This window comes from Oenanthe melanoleuca, chromosome 1A (assembly GCF_029582105.1).
Source record: "Oenanthe melanoleuca isolate GR-GAL-2019-014 chromosome 1A, OMel1.0, whole genome shotgun sequence".
In the NCBI taxonomy this organism is placed as follows: Eukaryota; Metazoa; Chordata; class Aves; order Passeriformes; family Muscicapidae; genus Oenanthe; species Oenanthe melanoleuca.
Window position 1 is genome coordinate 35,923,786 of NC_079334.1, and position 25,989 is coordinate 35,949,774.

The window sequence follows — 25,989 nt, forward strand, 5'->3', positions numbered from 1 at the left end:
CAGATTAATGATCATTCATTCAAGTTACTATAGCTGAAAAGTCTTTCTTGAAATTTATGGTGGACTGTCAGACTGAGATACAAATGGAACAGTTAGTACGCCTCCAAAAATGCAAATCTACATTTAGTTTAGGTTTAATTCCCACCAATTTACTGGGAATTAAGAAGGCTTCTGACCTATAAAGCTGAATTTACTGAACTAAAAGGATTTCCAAAACATTCCCAGCCTTTCCCTTTAGTATAAAGCCCCTGAGAGCAGACTGAAGAAGGAGACTCAAATATAATTGAAGGGAGACACAGATAGACTGCTGGTTGACAAGGGACCTGCAGCATCAAGAGGCAACAAGAAGTAGAAGTGCAGAAAGAAACTAAAACTGTCTTAATTATGTTGACAAAACGCTATTTCAGCTCTTGAAGTCCTAATATCACATTAAGGGAAAAGGTCAATACCTGTGGCCAAACTGCTTATACTGATGGAAGAAAGGCTTTCTATTCCCTAGTTATTTTACCCTATGCATACAGTGGAATTGATCTGTTTTAACTGACACCTACAGGAGTAAAGAAACACTCAGGATAGAAATTGTAAAGGAAATCAATCTTGGGCTGTGCTTAATGAGGCCAGCAAGCTGGCAACATGATAGCTGTCAGGTTTGTTGCTACACATTGAAATAATGACAAAATGCTGTACAAGATGACCCTTCCCAGAGAGAGTTCAACCACAAGACAAAAAGAGGAAGACAAGTGATCCACCTGTGAGGAAAAGAGGGCTTCAGGTGAGTCTTGCAGCCTTGCTTGGGAAGTGTCAGTAGCCACATGCAAGGGCAGTGCTAACACAGGGCCACGGCTCTGAGCAGGAAGGGTTTTGCAGCAGCACAAGGTGAGTCTGAAATAAAGACACAGCTGCTTCCACACAAATCTGTGCCTCACTTTAAAGACAAAGAGGAAGCTCCTCTACTCCCTATCTTCCTCCTTAGCCAACACTCAAATTCACCTTGTTCTTAGGAAAAAGGGAGATAGTGGTCATTCTTCATGTATAAATCTCCACCAGGGTGCCCAACATTTAACTAGTCTACCTCTAAATGGAAAGAAAGCAATTGTGAAATAACAATTTTAGCAAAAAAGACTGTATCATCAAGATACATACATCACATTATCATCAAGAAGCATTTACCTTCAAGTAAAATTTTTTGTGTATAACAGGAAAACAATGATGTAATGGGGATGGATTGCTGCTGGTGATTCTTACAGTATCATGTTGAGGTATAATTTAAGAGTGGAAGTTGCCATGAAAATAGTCTAATACTTAAAGACAGTCACATGAAAATAATTTCTAAAAATTAATATGAAATACCAGGGAAAGGGACTAAAATGAAAGAAAAAAAATGGATTAAAGAAGCAGCATAATGAAAGCCCAGACTGATAATTAGTACGCAGAAGAGATCAAAGGCCCCAATATTAAAGGCATTGCCTTTGTTCAGGGACAGTCATTTGAACAGTTTATGGCTGCAAAATCTACATGAATAAAGCTTAACATTGGTGTGCAAATCTGCAAGTGACTTTCCTGACAAATTTTCTGGAAATATCATCTCCACAAGAGCTTTACTAGCCATCAAGAAAAAAAGAAGATGAGTGATCTTTCATGGCTAAGAGAACAAGAATTTGCAAGACACAATATTTGGGTTTACAGGGAAAGTGCACCCTAGGGAAAAAGAAACAGAGGCAAATTTTGAACGCAATCAAAGAACACCAGCATATACACTACCAACAGTTGAGTTCCAACAAAATATATGACAGGGTGAAGCATAAAAAGCCAGAGGAATGTAACCTATGAGGAAATCTAAGGTTTGGTAAAATACATTAAGGCCAGATAAGATTCACTGAGAGACAAGATCAAGTTCTTTCTGGCTACCTGCTTCCAAATCCTAATTTGTCATAGCACAGGAAGTCTCCTGAGTACTTGCAAATGAAAGCAACGTTTCTTTCTCGCTTTCCAACAGTAATCTGTTGTAAATACATTGAGCAACTTACAAACTCTTTTTTTTTTAAATTTTAAATTTACATTTCTGATATGTGCTTCAATTATGTCTATAATTTGCTGAAGGAGGCCTGCTACACATTGTACATTGATCAGCTCCATATCAAGTAACAGTTCCATATCTGCCTTCATAACCCTCTTTTCTGCATTTTCTGTCAAAGATCTTGCAGAATTTATTGAGAAATTTTCACACTGACTGACAACTTATAGTGTTACAAAACAAGGTAGATGTCCTAGCAGTTCATAGTTAAAGAAGACCAGCAGGTCTGAATATTGGGAAGGAGAATTGGATATACATTTTCCTTTCAATCATGACCACCTGCTTACATTGCCAAGCAGATGGATAGCTGATTTGGAGTTCTTAAGCAATTCAGCCAGCTACTTCAACTTCTGCTTCCTTTCTCCACTGTTTATCAGATACAGCTTTGATTTGGTTGTACACCTAAGGCATTATGCCAAATGCATGCCCATAAAATCAGAGGATGCAGTACAAAAAAGGGAGCATTAACAAAGGAAACAACATATACAGACCACTAGCACTTCACAAAAAAAGGCCAATTTCACTCTCCAAGATTATGTTTTGCCACCATGTATGTAGTTGCTTTCCTTGAAATAGAGTCATTAAGCAAACAGATAAACTGAGAGGTTTCCTCATGCCTTTGTCTTCAGAGAATTTTAAATTAGGCAACCAACTATGAAGCTTATTCTCTAATTCAAACACCACAGAGGAAATCTGTAAAGGAAAATTACCTTCATTCAAGAAACAGTAAATAATACTTAAATGAAAAATGGCTTTATGATGTGGTTGGTATGCTGAGCCAACTTCCAACAACTGTCAGAGGTTACCATCCATGAAAATACTTTTCAGGTGTTACACACCTAGACTGTGCTTCAATCTGAAAGCGAGGAGATTCAGCAAGCTAAGTCCTGAAGGAACCAAAGATGTTTTGCTGACACTCCAAAAATTACTTACCAGTTTGTCCTCCAAGTAACTGCACACTGCCACAACTTTAAAATAAAGTGGTAGCACATTCAGGATTGCTGAAAATTTGAGAAGTGGTCTTTCAGTTAAGAATGTCCTCAAAAATACAACTGATTTTTTCTACTGAATTTCCCTTATCAACCATACTTCCAGATTAAATGCATAATCTTGTTTCAGCAGGGCAACCCTGTAATGAGTCCTTATTCTGAGGCAAAAGTTGTTTCAAAGTTTCTATCTTATCTTTACTGAAGATGAAGTGTCTACTGATTCAAAATTATGTGAAATTCAGCCAGCTGAGTGAAGTCTTTTTCTGAAACTAAATCTTCATCTAAACCCTGAACTCAGAAGGTTTGAACTCACATGACTCCAAATCTCTCATCATAATGTCATTTAAACTGCTGTCTCAAGATGAGCAGAAAACGACATGAAGGTAGAAGAGACACTGACATTCTCCAAACTTGATCTCTTAAATAACTGTTTCATCAAAATGTTGATATTCACTTATGTCTGATCTCTAACTGTTAAGAGCTAACTACTTAAACTAAAGAATTCCCTATATTAATCTACTTTGCCAGAGCATTAAAAAATTGCAAACCTGTCTTTAGGAAGAAAATGTAGAAATGGACTTTTTTTTTTTTTACTTTTAAGCAAAATTTATAACGATTTCTTACCTGGTATACTTAAAAAGGGCTAGTAATTAGGAAATAGAAGATCTTGCACCTTACCTTTACAATCTCTTTTTTTCCTGGCAAAGTCAATTATACATGAGATTCTTGTTAATTTTACACTGAAAGCTTCCCCCATAGTCAAGTTAAAACAAAAAATCATATAAGGATTCACTCCACTGAGCAGTTACTGGAGGAAAAACACTCCATGTGGTATTAATTAAAGGCTTACTTTACACCAGCATGGGGAGCCTTTAACCAAAAAAGAAAAGATGAAAGTAGTTTTAAAAAAATGAGAGGCTGAATCTCCCTCAATGCTGAGCCAGCATGATATTTATGTTGGGTTAGAAGGATCAAGCAGGCTATAGCTCAGGTCTGAAATGCCAAAATAATAATGAAATAAATCAAAAAGGTCCATATCTTAAGTCTACTTCAAAACTTAAAATGATTTTCTGGATTTTCTATGAGTCAAACAATGCCTAGGAAATCTTTACTGATGGAGGCAAAGACATTAAAGATATGTGTGTATCTAGTGGCTGAATTCACTCATCATTCCAACCAAGTCAATGAGAAAGATTGGCAACTAAGATCATTTATCTATTTCTTACTCATTATGATACAGACACATTCATATGCAACCTCATAATATTTTCATCTGACTGTAGCAATAGCAGGATTGTCCAGACTGTGGAACCTAAAAGTGTAAAGAAAGCATGTCTCACTTAAGGAAGAAGGAAGATATCCTTCTATACAGGTACAAAGTTCTTAATTTAAGAGAAAGAAAACTTCTGGCAGATCTGACCATCCTTAATTATTAAAGTAGTAAGCAAATAAGAAAGTGGGAAATCCTATCCCAAGGCATTAATGGATCAAGAAGACACAGGATTCAAAGCTATTGCTGATGTGCTACACCTTGACTCAGCCAGTAAAGTTGTCAGCAAAGCTAACTTTCATATAATAAAGAAAAGGGAGAAGGCAGCTGGGCTCTGTAAAATGCTTTCTCAGCACTAAGCCAGGTACTGACTGCTAAAGTATTTGATGCTCATTTGATGGATGTAAGGGCAAATTGCATGCCAGTAATTCCTGCTGTCATAGTCCTCAAAACCTACCCCAATACCAGAGACATTCAAGGACAAACATGATGGTTCCTTCTACCAGAAAATAAGGAGGGAAAAGATCAGCCAATAAATTCCTGGATTTGCAAGCCTCAGCTGAATTCCTTCCTTTACAAAGCCACATGCAAAGGACTTCAGGATATGAGCGAAATAAGCCAGAGGAAGATGGAATATACAGCTGCAAACAGGCCTCTGAAAGGAGGAAGGTGAGCACAGTAGATGAAAGACAGAGAAAAGACAGAGCTCTGAAGTGGAAATTACCAGCATGGAGTTTTCCACTGTAATTTCCTCTTTTCTCTGATCCTAAAACCAGCAAAGGCCCCTTCCATAGAGGTGAGATTACCTTGTATTGGTCGTAAGATCTTACAGCTCAAGAACTCACATCCAGCTGAGGTTGCTTTTTGATGGCATAGAGAGACAACCATATGGTAAAAGCCTCTAATACAGAAATCTCATCTTTTTCTAACTCATGAAATAATAGCAGCCAGGGAATTCACATGCAGATGACTATTCTGAGCACACATGATCAAGTGAAATTCCCTGATCTCAGAGAAACACTTTGCAAAGACAGTTTTCTTTTAAAAATCATCCTGACAACACAGAAATAACTGTTTAAACTTCCCAGACCTTTAAGAATGAGAACTGGCACTAAGAATTTGAGGCATTTCAGAATAAGAATTCCAAAAAGTTTAATTCTGGGGAACAGGAAAGGCAAGAGGCTGAAATTGGAAGAATGGTGAATTCCTTCCCATGGCAAATGTCTAATCACTGTGTAGCAGAGAGAGATTTCCTGCAAAATTAAACGTTAAAGGTAAAAAGTAACATACAGGGACTTATTTTTTTAGCTAAAGGAAGGAAATTAGAATTTCCAGCTTTAATCTGAAACGACTTAGCTTTGAAAAAGGATATTAAGACAGTAGGATAACCATTAAGGCTCTCAGCACAGAAAGCTCATCTTCCTGCTTTAAAACCAGCAAAATTTCATTCCTTTTTTTCAGGAAGTTCTGATGTATTTTACACTAACTGCAATGGAGAAAGGATACCTTCAATCAGAATGTCTCTTCATTCTGTTCATCACCCAAAATTTTAATCACAGAATAAGCTGAGTTGGAAGGGCTCCACAAGGATCATTGAATCCAACTCCTGACCCTGCACAGGACCATCATTAAGAGTCAGACCATGTGCCCAAGAGCATTGTCCAAACACTTCTTTAGCTCACAGGTTTGATGCTTAACCACTTCCCTGGTGAGTCTGTTTCAGTGCCCAACCACCACTGGGTGAAAAATCTTTTCCTAATACATAACCTAAACCTCCCCTGACACAACTTCAGACCGTTCCCTTGACTTTGGACATCACACACCAGTACCTGCCCCTCCTCTTCCTCTCATGAGGAAGCTGTTGACTGCCATGAGGTCCCCCTCAGTCTGCTCTCCTCCAGGCTGAACAGACCAAGCGACCTCAGCCAGAGAATCCTGGACAGATGGATAGCAAGGGAGTAAGGAGTAGATTTCCTCTTTCATTAAGATTATGCAAGCATGGTAAGCATAGCAGTAAATGCCTTCTGGACAACACAAGAAATTCCAGAAGTGCTGGAATATTCAATGAAGTGTTGCAGCTTCACAGCAGTTGGCACTGTTATCTATTCATCATTCCAGCGGTAAAAGAGTCTATGAGACAATTGAAGAAAAACTGATAAAATTAAAAATGGCAGGGGGAGGAAATATTTAAGAAAGCTAAAGAAGCTAGAGAAGAAGAAAAAGCCAAGAAATGGGTTTCAGACAAAAGTCATGGATCCCTATTTTGTGCAGAACTTGGTGCTGCTGGCTTAAGTAATAATGCTATGATGTGCCTAACAGAGAGCTCTTCTCAAGAGTCTCAGCTTCAGCCATAACAAGACTGTGAATGCCACATAAGATGGACACTGAAAAATGCTCAGCTCTGCTGAAAGAAAAGCATCTTCAGACAAGTCATATCAAAACCTTAGTGGTTTATAAGCCTTAATGGTGAAAGTAACCAATAAATATTCAACAACTTAGAGAGGAAGCTGTGGATAGATCCCATTTTTTCAGATGTATCCATATAGCCCAAGCTGCATTTCCAAACAAAAGTCCTTTTTCTTGAATGGACTACCAATCTTCTACTTCTACATTTATCCAAAAAATTAGACAAAAATTTTTTAGTAAGCTATTTTCTAATTTCCCAGTTTAACTCCCATCCCTTGTTCAATTCACTCTTCTTGCTTGTATTCTGCTAAGATGCCAAGATTTCACATGATGGGCATGTTATTTGCATAACAGTGAGGATTATATTCATTCCACAAAAATTTCAAGCAAATATACTATATTCCAAATGACTTCAAAGGCCAAGTTATTCTGCATTTGTTAGACTGACTACGTGAAGAACAAATGACTGATGATTTGAAGATAAAATTCAGTGTATAAATGTTGTCATTTATGACACTTCACTATGCTAAAATCACAAAGGCCTGCCAGATTACATTGCATTCATAATTAGAATCATTAAATTGTAATTCAGGTTATGTTCTTTATAAAGATGAATAGCATGAGTTTTAATATAGCCAAAGCCAGGCAAACCCAACAATCCTACCTATGCAAGACAGTTGTCAGCTCAAATAAAGATTTGTTTTCCTTTTCATAATGCAATTATACACCAAAATTGACACCTGAAAGAAAAAATTAAATACTACAAAGAATTCAAATTTCAAAGAAGCATAACTAACTCAAGAGTAACCTATATACAACTATTTTTTTTAAACTTAGCTTTAACTCATAATTATAGCATCTTCATTTTATGGCACACAAAAGTTAAGGGGATAAATACACTCAAGAAAGCACTCAGAAACAGAAAAAACCCACAGATATTGTGCTTATTTATGTTCTTATTATGTGGCAAAATATTTATTATAGATCATGATTGTCTGACAGAGATTTTTTGGGTGTTTTGCTTAAACTCTTAAAAACTAGCACAAAAGATTAGCAAATATAAACATGCCTCCAATGGACATTAAAATCTCTGCAGGAATCTTCAACATGGTCTCATATATGATTTCCTTGTACTGAAGTCTCATCTCTCTTAGTTTTTTCTTACAATTATAATATAGCTAGATTACAGCAATTCATATAAACTGGGACCTGTCTAGGCACAATATGATATAACAGAAGGACTCCAAAATAATGTCAGCATAGAATTCCCAGTTCCCTCGGAGAGCTCCAGTATTTGCACACTTTTTGAAAAAGCATGTTCAACTGTGTACAGCTAGAAACCATCCCAAATTATAAATTCTCAATTTATGTAACCCATGCTAATTCAGCATTTACTCTAGACAAACAATACCAGGAAGATAAAAAGAGTATATTTAGGGAGATGAGAACAGAATACTGTGAGAAAAAATGCGCTCAGTTTTACAGAATGTTTTAGCCAAACATTTCTTTCCAATTTATCTTGTGGATAAAATCCAATGTTCTTAATGTTTTAAAAAATAATCCATGTTAAATCATAACTGCTTTAATCCAAAATATTTCAAAGCAGTAGCTATTTTAATGCTGGGTTACGATAGACATGACATTATTTCTTTTGCAATAAATTGCATATTACACTTTTGGAATGCTGTCAAATTATTTCACACCTAGTGATTTTGCTTCATTTGACATCTGATACTGGCATGCATCATTTGGTATTTTTCAGCAGTCCCTGTCTATAACAGAAGCAGGAATATAACAGAAGAGAAACTTTTCTGTGGAACTTCCACATTAGCAAAATAGAACTTACCATGTTCCACCCTGGATAGAGGTAGTCTGTGCCAACAAATTCAAAATAGTGAGCAAAACCTTCTTTCAACCACACATCCTCCCACCAAACTGGAGTCACAAGGTCACCAAACCACTAGAAAAACAAAAAGTTCAAATTAACAACTTTTACAATCTTTAGGAAATCATGTTTGCATATATTTTACTTAGACAAACACATTTTCCACACATAAAACAGCAGTATTTACCATACACTGAAATTCACTAATTGTATTTTTCCGGTGCTAATTAATTCAACTTACAGGATGCACAAGTTAATGAAGTAAAACATTAGAAATGAACAAGTGGGGCAAAAGAAGCATCGAGGACAGTATTCATAGTGTCAGCTTCAGTTCTCTGAAGTGGATGCTCACCTAGGTTCAACAGACTAACATACAAACTGGACAGAAAAAGGCTTTTAACTCAAGTAATCTGATCTATTACCTGGAAATTTCATGATGCATAGGGTGAATATTGAAAAACATATATGTGAGAATGGGAAGACATTCTCCACCCCAGACCTAAATTTCAGCATTTCTTTCTCCCCACTCTCTGCCCACTAAGATTTACAATACTGCTGATGCTCCTCTCCTTGGCAGGTTTCTTAAATAAAGCAGTTTTACACAATAATGCCAGCTCTGTGGGTAGAACTGAGACAGCTAAAAGCAGGTAGTTGATGCCATTTAGAGAAGATACTAGGGTATGTGAGATACTCACAAAGGCCTAGGAAATTTCATACATGACTTAAAGGACATCTGTAGCCTTTGAAAAAAGCAACCAGAAGCAGGGGTATCTGAAACAGCCCAGCCCACCTCTGTATATGCAAAGGAATCCTGCTTGAGCTGCCTGCTTTTCCCATTTCCTCCAGATTCTTCAATATCCCCACTGATTTCAATCTAATTTTGCAAGAAGGACAGAAATCTCACGGATAACTACACTCCATAAACTCCACAAGTAAATAAAGATCATCAGCTGAAAAGATGAGAAGGGCATGAGCTGAGGGTTCGGGAAGAACACACCATTACATACTCTGCTCACTAACACCTCAACAGACACAAATCTCACAGTACAGGACATGTAGGTGTCAGAGAGATTTTACACAGAGCTGGGGTGATCACTGGAAGACAGATAAGGACAAGAATTCACAGGAAATCAGATGTCATCTGCTGATGATGACCCTAATGATTATTTAAATTATTTAAATGATTGTAATGTGTAACCTAAATAATGTTACACCAGTGGTAAGAACAGAAATATTGATGGTATTATGAAAACCTATTTCATACTCTTTGTAGTCACTCTCCTGCCAAACAAATACCAAAACATTAAGTAACATTATCTGCCAGTTTTCTCTTAATATTTATAAAAATTAGTTATAATTGAAAGAGATAATTTTGAGCTTTCATGTGTAAGCAAGATCTGAAAATACAGAGAGGGAGCAGCAATTAAGTACTCTAGAGGGAAAGACTCAGGTCAGCACAGAGGAACTGATGCTGAACTGTAATGAGAGTGAGGAATGAATGAAAGCAGAGTTGGCCCACAAGCAGTTTGATTTCATGACAGCTGGCTTGTTTAAAGGCTTTGTCTGGGACCTGAATGAAAGCTGTCACTTCTGTGCATGTCTTTGTGGAGTGAGAATGACACCACAGAAGGATCAGTGCTGCAATGAGGATCCACAGTGATGTGAATACTAGAGCTTCACAGAACAGACTAGCTGGAAAATTACCAGACGGACACATAAGGTTCAGCAAATAGAATTAGAATTTTAAAAATGAAGAAAAACGTGGCAATGAATATCACTGACAATCAGCTTAAGAATTTAGAGAGAAAAGATGATGTTGATAGAAGTCATATTCATACATTATGTGAAGCTAAGCTTAATGCACACCCAGTGTGCATGATATAGGTAAAGGCTATCAATAAATTAACTCTCTACAGGGTCACTAACTACAGAACCCGATCTTAACAATTAACTGAAAATACAAAGAAGTGCTAGAAATATATTCATATAGCTTATGCATTTTCAGAATTTGAAACAATAAAATGAATAGAACTTTCATACACTAACAAGTATGGAAGTTAAATTCATAGTAGAATAGGTTGCTAATATGATTTCTAATGACTAAACATAACAGCATAGTTTATTTCCTGAATTGCAGGAGTACTACAGAACAAATATTAAACCAGTGGTAAAAAAAAGTCATTTTGAACTATGACTAGCTAGACAGATTTTAAAAAAATAAAGGTGGTCAAGTTCACAATGCTTCGTCCTGTAATTTGAATTAATAATATTGATTTATGTTGCTACAAAAGAGAATTTCTTCTACTCCCTTTTGAGTTTTCTGGATTAATTTATTAATGATACAATTCAAATTATTTGTTTAATTATCCACCTAGGGGAAGAAATGTTTTAAGGCATTAAACCAGTATGTGATATCAGTATGGAAATGTAGGGAATTTGTTTAACTACTTTTGAACAGTATCAGAGAGAGTTATGGATGTCAGAGACAGAGCAGTACCCAGAGGCTGTAAGCAAGAAAACCAAATTTTCCAGCAGAAAAATGCTATTATCTTCCTAGGTGTTACATGTCTCAAAGGAAAACTGTAAGTAAAGTACTTAATTTCTTTAATTAATTATTTATTTATTTGTGTATTTCACTATAGGCTCTATTTGCCTGGATTGAAGACCATCACTTCATTTTGAAATGTATTGATCACATAAATTTCTCATCTCCCTCAGGTATCATGTTCAACCTGATATGCAGAAAGTACTTAATTTACAAATACACTGAAAGGACATTCGTTCCTATATTTTTCTTACAAATTATTAAAAAAAATATTGATTTAGAAGTTTTTAATTTTCTTTCTGCTTTCATGCCTGTGTAACTCAATCTGTCACACCACGTTTTGTGCTCAGGTGGGAAAATTATCACAAAAAATCATGATGCATAAATTCAAATTAGTCTTTCTTCAAAGGCTGTAGGTGGAACTGATATATAATTGCAAATAAAACTGATTACTACCTTAACAGAATTATTTTAATAAATTATGGTAATTGTTTCAAGCTAGCAAATAAAGCTGGTAGAAACTCATGTGTTTTGACCTATTCATGGTTTGGAACTCAGAGGACAAGCTTTTACACCAAAACACTCATATGATCAATTTTGTTTTTATTATTAAATAAACTAAATATTCTGAAAGAACACTCAAGCTAAAATATCAAAAAATAGCACCCTACAAAATTACTAAACCAAAACTACCGAAGTAACTTCCAAGCATCTCTCCTAAAACATGAAAAGCTGAGATGAAACTGAACATGAAATCCTTTCTTAGACACTTTTTACTTGTATTTTAGCAACCACTCAATTTGTCCTTTTGCAGTGCTATCTCTGATTTTCTATCTGTCCTGAGCACTGTGCTCAAGCATTAATACAGAATAGGTTTGGTAATTACAATTTTTAACAGTCAAATCTAAAGGCAACAATCTGGATTTTTAATATTAATCTGATTGCTCTAATCTTGGAAACAACATTAGCAAAGCAATTGCTGTATTACTCTACATTACAGGGCTCTCATACAGATCAGTTCACTACATGCTCAGATATGCTCCATAAATTTTGAAGTCATGGGTTTAAAGTCAGGGAAACTGGACAATGACAGAGTTCTTTTTTTTAAAAAAAAACCATATATTTAGAAGAGTTCTATTTCCCCTTCCCTGAAATAAAAAAAAAAAAAGATTAATAAATAAAAAATAAAACTGGAGGTGTGGATTCGAGTTTTGCTTGCACCAGAGAGATTTTGGTTAATTTTTGTTACTCTATGCGTAAAAATGAGTGAAGGGGAAGAATATTCATGCATCACCACAGGCTAACAGGCGATATAATGAGCAGCAAAACACAGTGGAAAAATACAGTGAATAAATAACAAACAGCAGAAGCAAGTTATCCTGGACCCTACATGGTCTTGGTTCAGTACATTTTCAGCTAATATATTATAGCTTAGAGTTCCTTGAGGGATTTCTGAGTATGGTAAAATAAAGGTAGAAAAAAGGTCTTAATAAAGACAATGGGATGGAGGTGCTAGACAGTGGTTTTTAAGTCATATTTTTTGAGTGCTTCTCCCTTTAAACTTTACTTGCAGGTGAATAATCCATATTCTGTTTGACTCAATTTTGCATCCAAAAAGTAGAAAAAATGCTTTTCTAACTTGAATTTTGACTTGAGCAAAGACCCAATCTGCATGGCACTGAAACAGAAACAGCAGTAACAGGAATAGAGGAAGTTACTTTTAATTAAGCAAATAGCACTGGAAGTAATATCAACATGGACCTTCTCATCTGCAATTTCAAGGTCACTTTTACAGTCATCATATTTCTAACCTAAAATAAATTCAGCTACAGTTTTGGTCCACTTCATGATCCTCTAAAATTCCCAGAACAATGTAAAAAGGCTTCAGTGTCTATAAGAATCAAATAAACAAACTTGGCCAGTTACAGATGTGATAATTGCCCTCATCTGAAGTGCAAATTGCTCTGGAAGCAGAGGAAATTATCAAAGCAGTGCAAAGAATAACTGGAAGTAATGAAACGACTTCAGAAAAAACAAGACTTAAGCTGAACACTTGGAAAAAGTTATTTTTTCTCAGATTTAATCAAAAGGTTTTAAGGGAAGCCAAATAACTCTGTAATCAGGAGCACTGAACCCAGCACTACAAATGGAAAAATCTAATACTCACAGGAGCAGGGACTTGATGACCTAATGTATGTTTTCCACACATGATTCCTAAGGCACTATAATTTTTCTAGCTGAACTGTGTACTACTCTATTGTACTGCACAGTGAAGAGCTTATAGCAAAATCAGATGATAGCATCAAGATCAAACTAGCAGTAACTTTCAATAAAAATGTCATGTTCTAGTTGAGGACTTCATATTCATCAACCAATTTAATGTGAAATACAAACATGAACCAAACATTATTTTCAGGTTCATCTGCCAGAACGCCATTACAATGGCTGCCTTTTACACGGTACTTTTTATTTGCAGAAAGTGTTAAGAATTTGCATCACCTTCAAAGAATACTGTGTAAAGTCACAAATGTAAGCCATGGTGATTACACAGTAGGATTTCATTCATTTTAACCTGAAGGCTATGATTATGCCTCTTATGAGTGCAAGAAAGCGTTTCCTGCCCCTGTAGCAAATTTCTTCAATAACATCTGCATTCAATTCAATATTACTAACATTTGTAATGTGTTTAGCTTGAGATAAGAAGATGGGGGAAAAGTAAAATAAATTGTAATATGGGTTTATTATTTTATGTTTTCTTACTGACAGAACAGTTTCTGTACACGTAAAGACTCACTTATCCACCAATAGTGAGAGGGTCAACACCAAACTGGGAAAAAAACTGAGAAGAAAAAGAAAATGGATATGTGTATATATGACAGAAGACATAGACTACTACCAAATTGACTTTAGCCAAAACATTTTTTGACATGAATGTGAAATTTAGCCTGAATCTGCTAACAACATGTTTATTCTACATACCAGTAACAAATCACTGACACAAAAACACACAGAATATGACACAGGAAAGATGTACATTGCTACCAATTTTCTCTTCTATCCCCATTCTGAGTCTTCACAGTTTCTGTATTGTAGGGATGTGTCTTACAGTGTTATATGGATTCCAGTTACAGTAGGAATCACAACCATCCATTTGTACAATACAAATTCATTTTCAGTTCTAAAAAGGAGTGCATGGTTTCTGACATTAATATCAAATATGTGAACAACTCTTATACCTGATGACATAGCTCATGTACAATGACCATGGTGACATCCAGTAGGTATAAAATAGAAGAAATGCTTGGATCTAGCAGTATCCTTTGCTCCACAAAAACACTCAGTCCCCAGTTTTCCATAGCAGCATATGGATGCTTAGGCACAGCCAACAGATCTAGAAATAGAAAAAAATATATGTTAACTCCTTATGGGAGTTACTGTGCTGAAGAGTTCTTGTAAGCAGGACCATAAACCATCACTAAAAGCATTTTAAATAACATACACAGGAAGAAAAAAAAAAGCCAAAAAAAAAAAAAAAATGCTCTTTAGTAATATTTCTTAAGAAACATTAATAAAATATTAATTTTTACCTTATGCCATCCTCTACTCACAAATGATTACCATGCTATTGATGTAATACAGTACTTAGTATTTCTAATGAAGCTTTCTATACAGAATCCAGCTTATTTACAACACCTTGTTGATTTACTTCTGCCTCTGTTACTTTTACTTCTGTTTAATGCTGCTTCTCATGTCTACTATACTATATCAGCACAGTAACACAGACTCTTACTACAAGAATTTTTTATTTTTTCGTTAAACCACTCCTTTATGAACTCCTTTATGAACATCTTACACATCAAACTGTATGTAATGGCTGACATTTAGGGATGCACTGAAGAAATACTCTTTCACAACATCAAGAAAAATAGCAAATTGCTCAGAATCCCCAGTTCTTACTAAACAAGGTATCTTCCAGTGTGCACTGTTGCTAGCACACATCCTCTGGGAGCAAGACTGCTGATAGCCACCTCTCAGTCCTGCCAGCTGGAACAATGGAATCATATGCAACTTAAGGAAATTTGAGTTTTGTATTCTGCAGCAAGTGAGAAAATATTAGGAACAAGATGGGACAGTCCTTCATCAAGTGAATACAAAAGCACCAAGGAATCTCTTGCAGTGCCAGGAGGTTGAACAACTCAATACATGTCTTAGAAAAATCTTACTACAGAAGATTGAAAAGGAATTAAATTGACTACCGGTCTGGAAAGAAATCTAAAATTATAGTAAATTTCCATAGGGAATGAACCAATACACAGTTCTGCTTCACAGCAAAAAACTTGTTTGGCTATTAGAAACCCAGCACAACCTGTGAACAAATCAGACAGAATTTTGGAAGCTACAATGTGACATTAGCATGGTGCTCCCTCCAGTCAAATTAATTAGCTGGACTTCTCAATTAATTAGTCTGACTGCCACATTCCTATCTCATTTGCCTCTACTATTTCTGCTTCCAAAGCTAGCTCATTGGCAGTTAACACAAGTCTGTCTAGGTGGTCCTTCACTGGGTGACTTCCTAACATGAATGAGAGAAATTCTGACCTAATTATTATAAATAATACTCTAAATTGCCTTATAGCACTGACACCTTTCCCAGGTTTGTCTGTTTTGGCTTGCCAATGTGCGTGCTGGAATTGGCTTGGAGAACAATGAGACTGCAGGAGTTCTCCAAGATTCACAGGAAATTGCCACTGAAATACTGGGAAATGAGAATTTGGGTATATTCTGCCATTCCTAAAAAGGGCCTGCTTCAAGAAGCATAAAAATACCAGCCTCCTAGTGAATGCAAGGCAAGTCTATCAGCTACTTCCAAATATATGCAGAAAATATTGAAATCACAGACACACTTCAAATGCTAAAGAATAAATATTTTATAGAAAAGCAAACACTGGAACATGAGCCTAATTAAAGAAAATAATGTAAAACCCAAAGCATGGTGTTCAAGATTAGGCATGTGAGGAAATTCAAAACTACATGCTTTCCTTTTCTTCTTCAGTTAAAGCTCGAACTGTAGGATTTGTTTAGAATAACTGCAATTTGTTATAAATGACATGCAAAATGAAAGCTCCTGTCTGCTATACAAAGAAAGATTAGGGATGAGGGGTGGGGGGGGAAGACACAGACATTACTGGGTGGAATCATTGAAGTTAATGGCAAGTTTTCATTAACATTAAACACGGATCTCTCCCACTCTCAACTCTGTAAAGAAAACCATAGCTTCTCCTACACCAAGGAAACTTTCCTCCAAGAGGTGTCTTCAGAAGGTAAATACTGTTCTTATTTACTCCACTTAAGTTTTCAGCATTTCCCTTCAAACACAGAACAGATCTAGCACAAAAGTAAAACCAGGTCCCTGTTTTTCACTGATTCTTTCAATCTCTTTATTCTCCTGTGGTTTCATCTGTAGTTTTCTTTCCAGTCTAAATGGATAGATTTTGCCAGTGTCATCCAGTAATAAACTGGAATAACTCTTGTGGAACTCCAAAACAAGGGTGAGGTCTCCCACTAAACATATTTACAGGCTAATTATAGGCTGTCTTTCATTATTCGTGGCATTGGTGATTGGGACTGATACTTTACAGCACTGACACACCAATAAAACCTTCCAATCTGATGGACAGATAACTGCCTTGCAGGTAGGCAACCACAGAGGGATATTTTAAATCACTTTCATCCTACACAGCCCCATTTCTCTGCAAGCCTGAAAAGTCCTTTCACGCACCGGCTACTGCTGAAAGGGCTTTTCTGAAGAGAGAAAACAAAACATATTAGATAACCCTGTCAGTTTCCAGAATGCTAATCCCTGCAGGTGACATGAGCATACCAATATGTTGAGTGAATATGAGCACACTACCACTTTCTAGTGCAGGGTCGGATACACTACACTTTAATGCCAAAGAGACTTTCTTAATCTCCCCTGACTGACAGAATGGTCTCTGAAAATTCTCATCATCACAATTTTTTTTCCCCTTCTTACTGTCCACATCTTAATTCTGAATATCCAAGTCTTGATGTTAATCTTTCAGTGGCTGGTCTTTGATAGCTTCAAAAATTTCTACTACCTTTAAACAAAATTCCAAACACATCTAGTTTTGTGGTAAAAGACACAATAATCTATATCTTTCTCTGTGGAGTAATAAACCTTTGATTTGAGAGGAACAATGGGGGACATTCAAGTCTCAACATGAGAATTTGTATTTCCCTGTTTATCACATCATTAGAGCCCTGAGCAAGGTATCCTGTGATCCTAGAGGTGACATCCGTTAAGGTTTTAGTGTCATTTTCAAGGAGTAAGGTACAAAGGGAGGAGTAATAATGCACATTTTGATGGAAATATCATTCACACATATTACTGCATGGAAGTGTTCTGCACTAACTGCAAAATGGGAACTACTGAATATATAACAGCTTGTGTACATGCTGCATCCAGTCACTCTGCACACTATTTAATTAAATTCTTTGTAAAGCACTTGTGAATGTTTGATTATGTGGATATTGCTGGGGAAATAGAAATGTGTGTTATTGCTCGCAGAGAATAATATCCTCATGCATCATAAAACTGTTACTTGATATTTCCTGATACAGCAGTGCAGAGTCCCATGTAGTGCTGGAATAATAAAGGGTTTCCACCTCCTGGCCTTCACAGAGACTAAATTCATGACCAACAAGTAAAAATTATATGGCTAAAATAAAATTCACAAGACAAAAATGTGTTGGAGTTTCACACTAACATGCTATACTGATACAATTATTTGAATACAAGGACAGCATTTGGGTTTCTAAAAAGTCTATTTCTGTGTGATTTTATGAAAAAGGAATTTAGTTACAAAAATTCTACATAATTCAACAGCTTATTTCAAAACATTTAATTAAGGCATCAAAACTATTTGAGCTTACATCAAAATATAATCCCCTGCCATCATCAGCAAGTTATCATCACAGTGCAAAACAGAAATTAGCAATTTCCTAAATAAGTTGTGCAAAAGGCAAATACAAATTTGATGGAGTTTTTTTCACCTATGAACTTAGTATCTGTGCAATTTGCACAAAAGATACTGTTTTCCAATCTTTGTCACTCAGGGTATCTTCTAGGTTCTGTTAAAAACCATTATACCCCCCAAAGCACAAACGAGGAACATCGCTCTTACTTTAAATAACAGCAATGTTAGAACAGAAAAGGATTAAATGCAAAATGATTCAGCTCTCTCATGCAGAGAATGAATGCATGAATTTGTGGGGTCTTTTCCCCCTCTTTACCATCCTACTCTTTTGCAAACATCAAAGCATCTTCTTCATCACTGTGATTCCACTATATTTAACCATGCTCATTTGAAGCTGGACAAGGATATTGGTTTAACATCCTCACTATACATATAAATATGAGTGCATGAATAAACAACAGACATTCACATCAACTTTTACCAACATTATGTACTGTAATCCTATTTGTTTTAGCTGCTGGTAGAAATGTAACCAAGAGCTAGGTACTCCAGAACATATGACATTTCCAGTATGAAATTTCTAATACTCATGGTGGAAGTTAAAAAGCACTAAGGCAGGAAGTGGGGGGGAGGGCCAAAACAGACGTACGAATTATTTCTGCAAATTTTCTGTTAGCATAAGTGAGAAGTCTCCCAAATAAATATCTGAGACCCCTGAAACACTGTAAGTTGTAAATTAGAACATAGTGTGAGAGAGAAGAATTTTCTGTCAAGCATCTTCACACATATATTTTCCTCAATAAACCCAGAAGACATGCAGGGATAAACTGGCCACTCCATGAACTCCATGTTTTTCCCTTATAATCCCAACTTTCATTACAAATATGAAACCACAAGAATAATTTGAATTTATCAATGTGCCTGTCCTAATCTTATTTTAATTCGCTTCTTTCTTCAGGATATTGGAGGAGGTATCTTGCTTCCAGGATTTCCACTTTTTTTTTGACAACAAATTCAACAAATTAAGAGGAAGCATGGACTAGTATAATTTTATTTAAGTCATGCCAGAACTATGTTTTTTGCCCTTTCCTAGTACTGCATAATGCAATCAATAGTTTTATTAAATCCCTCTCATGCCTTGTGCAATTTCCTAAATGAATGCTACTCTACCAACAGAACAAAAAAAAGCCTATTTACCAGAAGGGTATATATTTCTGCAACTCATATTCCTTAATCAAAGTAATTTGTTTTACTAAGCAGAAGATACTTTTCTGTAGTACAATAACATTTCATGCAGATTTTAAGGAACAAGCCAAATAGAAAAAGTGACAGATCCCATTAAAAAACATAAAGTCAAACAGTAGTTATTGTAAGAAATACCCAAATTTTCTACTGATAAAGAACTACTGATAAAGGTACTTATAAGAAATATCTAAATTAGCTGCCAATTTATTTTTTTTTCTGCACTATTTGATTAGTATATGTCAGAGAAGTTTGTTTTGGAAAACCAGAACAATTACTTCTATATTAAAATGTGACTTCTCCTCTTAAAAATTATGAGGGGAGGAAGGAGGCAGGCAGGGGAATGACACAATGGGATGACACACCAAAAAACCCAAACATCCCAGAGTTGGTAGAAGCTCTTTCAAGCCAACATTTGAGACACTTTGAAACACTCTATTTTCAGAAAATGCTAAGCGCATGTTTCCTGAAAACTAAAGCAATTCAGTATTTCACTTTTGGCAGTTATGACCTAAATACCCTAAATTAGCTGTCTTTAAACTTAATAGTATTCTTCTGTCTTATCTCAGTACACGTGCAGTATTCAAAGGCACAGAAGCCACAAATAACCTGGATGAGGCCCTCACAGAAAATCTTTGATTAACATTTCTGTTCAGCTTATGCTTATTCTGGCACCCACCAGTTTTTATCCCCAGGACTATACCACCACTACCCTTCTGTAAGTTTGACACTTAACAACCCACACGGACGTTGGCCTGCAGAGTTAATGCAAAGGTCTAAAATTGTTTGCCGTAATTCTGGTCAAATCAAATGGCTTGTTGCAGACCCTGAGGAGAAATCACTACCACACAGCAGTTTATTGCTGCGTTTTTCATTGCTTCTTATTGCTGTACAAAGTGTTACTTAACATTAACTGACAGAAACAATGGATGGCTGGATTCTCAGGGTATTTGATACATACAGCAGATGTTTAATGCAATGTGAATATTAAAGGATCTAAGAGGGAAAAAGATGGGGGAGAGGAAGCTGGGGAAGGTAAGAAGAGAGAATATGCAGAAACATAGAAAGAAAAACTTTGCTATGTTTTCAAGCAACTGATCCTTGACACTGGGTGATAGCTAGTTTATTGTTTAAGAAAATAAAATAGAAATTTGTTGATTTTATTTGACATGCATACTATTAAATTTCTTTCAGTTTTGATACCCCCAGTCCATAGATCACTGCTTTGTTATTTCAAAGTACATCAAATGATTCAATGTTAAAATGAAAAATGAATGCAATCGCCCATTGAGGATGAATTCTGCATCATCTAGGTTGTATCGATCTGCACAGGAACAATGCCTTTCTTTTAAAATAATACCTGGACAGATCATAATGAATTGCTGCACAGTATTAAACAAGGAAAAAAATCTTCCACAGAGTTTCTTTACAAAGATAAACTTTTTTTCTGTTTCAGCCTTATGTGAGAATTTGAACAGGGAGCTGTATGGCTCAAACCAGGACACAGACTGAAATGAGCTCAGATTTCTGTTACTCCAGGTAACAGAGGTGGTAGTACTGGATATGCATCCTCTACAGTATATAAACAGTAGACAAACAGAGAAAATAACATTCTAACTCTCAACACCGAAATATCTGGAGAGGAAAAAACAAGAAATACTTTTGTTGCCTTCATAAATACTGTTTCTAACGTAAATACTAAGAGCACTGACATGATGGAAAATTGCCAACAGCCATTTTCCTACCACCAGAGTTAATAGAGCATGAGGATTCTATGGTTGAAAACAACATGACACTGATTACTGAGCACTATCAGTATGAATGCTGCTGCAAAGAAAATGATCAAGTGCCACTGCCATATTCCTTCTCTTTGCTGCAAAATCAAGGTGCAGGCACACAGAAAACTCCAGAACTCCATTCTACTTAAACGCAGTAATGAGAAAATTTATTTTTTTTCATCTAGCACATATTAAACTGATTTGCATCACAGTAACAAAGAGATTAATGTCTGCATAAGTACAACACTCTATATATCAAGATTTATCTCTCTTATGTTTGCTTTAAAGTGAGATCACATTCACAAGTGAGGGGCACAGTTTAACAGGGGAAGTAGAAATACAAATTTCTAAAAAAGCCAGGCAGCTATTTAGCATTAGCAGTATCACCTGGAGATAAAATTACAATGTACCTAACCATATTCACTACATCTGAAGGCAATGTTTTTGTGTGGACTGTATCTATTTATCTTCTGTTTCAGTGTAAGATGAAGAAATGCAAATGGACTGTCCTGGATAGCTCCTGAGATACTGTATTTAGACCGTGTTGTGTATCCAAAGTCCTAGAATAGAGTTTATCTTACATTCTTATGCAAATCCTTTCAATATAATAGATCAGTATAAAACTTAACACTAAAAATAGTAATCCATTCATCACTTTGTTTATTAAATTATTTTACTAAAATAATTAGTATTTTTCTATGGCATATCACAATAAAAAAATATCATCTTGAATTCTAAAGAAATACAAAAAACAGAGGACTCACTTTGTCCTCATGCAAGTCCAAAGTCTCCTTCCCACTCATACCTAAGGATGCAACCAGGTAAATGAGTCTTGTCCCAGAATCCATATCCACAAGAGTCTCAAATTACACCCTGATGGATCAGAATATGGAAGTCTAAGGTGAACTTCTTGATGCATTTAAATTTCCTAGAGAGATTTAACTAAGTGAATTTACTACATCACTCTATTACCTATCAGCATGGGCACAGCCTGCCAACCATGTGCTGTGCAGCTAATTGTGGCAAGTGAAAAAACCATAGTTAAAAAGCAGGTATGTAAGAGTGTGACAGAAAAAAATTGTGCCTCTGCACAGTTACTCTGTATTTCCCACAGTAAAATGCAGCACCAAGATCTGAACCACCAAAAAGCTTCACTTTCCTGCTGCAGGAGGGTTGAGTGGTGGGCTCCACTCAGTACACACATCCTGTTATGCAGAGGCAGGCAGTAGCATGTCTCCAAATAAACAGGGTCTTTTTTTAAGCATCTGGGCCCAGACTTAACCCCACTTGGTTATCTGAGGGAGGGGGAAAGTAATTAAAAGATATGAAAGAAATTAGCAAGATGGAAAAGCAGAATAGCTAAAACCTTCAGCAGAGCTGAAAACCTCTCTGAGCATGAAAAACAATAGGAAGAGATGAAAATGGTGCTTCGTTCTGCACCTGGAAGCAACTGATACTAGTGATGAGAAAGACAGTAATTAGAAAGTAGCCTTCTTTCTGACAGTTGTGGGTTCCAGACATACTTCAAATGTTTAATAGTTTCAATTAACTCAGAGAGTAGAACCCAAACATGAATATCTGTCAGAAAAATGGAATACTTCAAACTGTAAAAATAAAATACCCCAGAAAGAAATATTTGTTATCTGAAGTTATAAAAGAAAAGCAGCGCACTAGAGAGAGGCTAGTGGCCAATACCAAATGAACTGTACTTCTTAAGTTTGGCAAGGAGCTAACCAGAGCTGGCACCAAAAGAGATTGGGACAGACCTGGGACAAGTCTTTCAGGAACAGACTCCTGACTTTCTCAGAAAAAAAAGGAAAATCAGAGTCTGGCAAACAACAGGAACCATCTAGTCCAAAACAAAGTTTACGGATATCAGTCAGACCTCTGACACAGGGAGTAAGACTGATAATCCAATATCCCAACAGAAAATAAACACAAGATAGAAAATCATCCAGAGCTCAGAGAACACGTGAAGCTGCACACACAGTGACAGCCTGGACAAGAAACAGTCCTTGCCAGAGCGGGGGAAGAAATTCTGAAAAGGTGATGGATTACAGCTCTCCATTCCACCAACAGAGAGACTATACTGACAAGGGGGATAATGACAGCAACACTTACTCCTATTAGTACTTCCTTTGTACTTTTATGATACACAAATGCCCTAGGGTATGGTATTGCTATACTGTTATATTAAGCATGCCTTGTTAGTTCTCTTAAATCACATTTAAGCCAAATACGGGAAAAAAATCAATCATACATTTTATCAATAACTTTCAAAACTGACAACATTGCTGAATGCTTACTAAATTTACCACCAAAGAGACAAAAATCTATGTTTAATGTAGTTACACTGATCCATACCTCCATCCGTATTGAGCTAGCACTGACAAGGAGGTAATCACAGCTCAGCTCCTTGTGCACACCTTATGTTTCACATTTTCCCAATCATCTAAAAATTATTCACAAGTTCTGGTCTGAGAATTCATCTGCAAGAGCTGAACTTCTCATGAGTACTTTCAGGTGCACTCCTCCATTCCCTCTGAGATCTTCATATTCCTTCGTCAGTTAAATCACAACAGACTTTGAAATGTTCCTGAGATCTAAACAGACTTACATCTTTCATCCTGACTCCTTCTGTTTCCTCCATTTTTGAGATACAGTCTGTCCGTTTTTCTTAATAGTGCTTGTTCACTTCCTTAGATATGCAAATATCTGTTTATTAGACTAAAAAACATCTTCCCTGCTAAACTGGCTGGTATGCAGCTTCTTAACTTCAGTGGGGGATAACATTTTCCTCTCACTTTAGTAATTCATTTGCATTTTTTCAGCATCTAATGCGACCTCCACCAGAGCTTATATTCTCTATCAATCTTTACTTGCATCATCCAAAGATCTAAATAAATACAATGTATGCAGCTCATTGCTGGCTGCTGAGACCAGTAATCCCAACACATCAGTAATGAACCACTATGGGATAACAGTGGGCTTGCAGCGAATGAACCCTGCTGCAGCTTCACTGTTCTCAAAGTTAGAGCAGAGTAAGACAACTGCAGGGTATAACAAATAAGAAAATATAAAGTAGATACGTCTTCCCTTGCTTTTGCACAAGGAAAAACCTGTGTAAAATTGGCACTTTTTTACTGCCTACAAAAGGAAGTATTTTGAGAGGCCATTGATATCAATATATATGAATATGCAAAATTCAGGCAGATGCCATTTGAAAAGGTTATGCATTCATCTTATGATGGCACAGACAGAGTATCAAGTTTTACAGAGTAACATTTCCTATGGGAAAAAACAGGAAGAGAGGGCAGCAAAAGGTGCTCAACAACTTTGGAAAGATTAGGAAAAGTCCAAGCTAAAACCAAGCACACACACCCAAAAAAAAAAAAAAAGAAAAAAAAAATCATAAAGGACATACATTGGAAGTAGTGTAGTGGAAGTACAGAGAGTTGTTAGTGCATTGAAATCTGCACAGTAAAAGAACAGCATTATCATCATGTGTAGTCAATGGAAGAGATACTGAGATTCCTAGGAATAATGGATTATGTGACCAAATTTGTGCCAGATGTAGGACGTTTTTAATCAGTAACTACTGTAACCACTACTGCAAAATCCTGTTTACAGACATTGTAGAAGCCTAAAAATGCAACAAGAACTGAGATAAAGAGTAATCCCTGTAATCCCACAGCCAACTCAGAAAGAGGATGACAGAAAACATAAAGCTGAATTCTTTAAGTACCTTTAACATGGCATCAGGGCAGTCTTATAACAGACTCACACAATGGCTGGGACTGGAAAGGACCTCCAGGGGCTATCTTGTGCAACTCCCTGCTCAAGGAGGGACATCAAGAGCCAGTTGCCTACGACTGTATCCAAATGGCTTTTGAATAGCTCTGAGGAGTGAGACACCACAATCTCTGTGCTTTCTGGCATCTAGAAGATTATCTTTCCAAGTTTAGCAGTCTGTCATTCTTTAGAACTTCATCAAACAGTTTGAATCTTACCTCAAATTTAAATCAGCAAAATAGAACAAGATCAATCAGGCCTCCACAAATCCACTACAACTTATAAACTTAGTTCAAAAGGTAGTATTTTATGCTAAATTCTGATTTAAAATATGTTTTAAATAACAGTATTTTGTACACTTTTACTAATATATTCCCTGCAAAATATTTTTCTGTTAGTCTCCATGTTTTACTTAGAATATTACTCTGGAATAAACACAGAACTTGTCATGGCCAAATGAAAGAACTTTTTGGTACTCAACAGCCAGAAGAATTGCAGACAAAGAAGTATATCTACTTTTTCTCCACATATTTTGCATTTCACAAATGCAGGGCGATGACCAAAGCTAAGAAGGTAGCTTGAAAAACCAGAAGAACACTACCTTAAGCTAATGAAAGAAAGGATTACTTCTGAAAAAGTGAAGATACAATGCTGAAGGAACTAAAGATCCTGTGTCTGAGTATCAAGAAACACAGTGGAAAAATAGCTGAAAAATATCAGCTTATCAATAATAAGGCTTGGGAAACAAAGTAGAAACAGATGAGAAACACAAACTTGAGAAATAAGACAAAGAAATGAAAAGTTTGCCTGAGACAGACAGCAAGTAAGGGCTGAGCTGAGGAAATGTTGTCACAGGGACTGTGAATAAAAACAGGAGAAACATTCTGAGAGGATGAAGAGGGAGCAAGTGAACACACCTTGCACACATCTGCACTTCCTCAGCCTTATTCCAGTCAGGTTTTGTGTACCTTCAATGCACAGAACTAGAAGAAATAGAAAAGCTGTGGGAA

The 25,989-nt window shown here is 36.2% G+C and overlaps 1 protein-coding gene across 1 annotated transcript in view; it reads right to left on the bottom strand.

Moving 5' to 3' along the window:
• TRHDE (thyrotropin releasing hormone degrading enzyme) overlaps positions 1–25,989 on the bottom strand; it is a 197,831-nt gene that overhangs the window by 103,183 nt on the left and 68,659 nt on the right. The window contains exons 4-5 of the mRNA XM_056482398.1: positions 14,406–14,560; positions 8,586–8,699 (exon numbers count right to left, since the gene is read on the bottom strand). Of these exons, the coding sequence (XP_056338373.1) occupies positions 8,586–8,699; positions 14,406–14,560 (269 nt within the window). The remainder of the gene's footprint in view (positions 1–8,585; positions 8,700–14,405; positions 14,561–25,989) is intronic.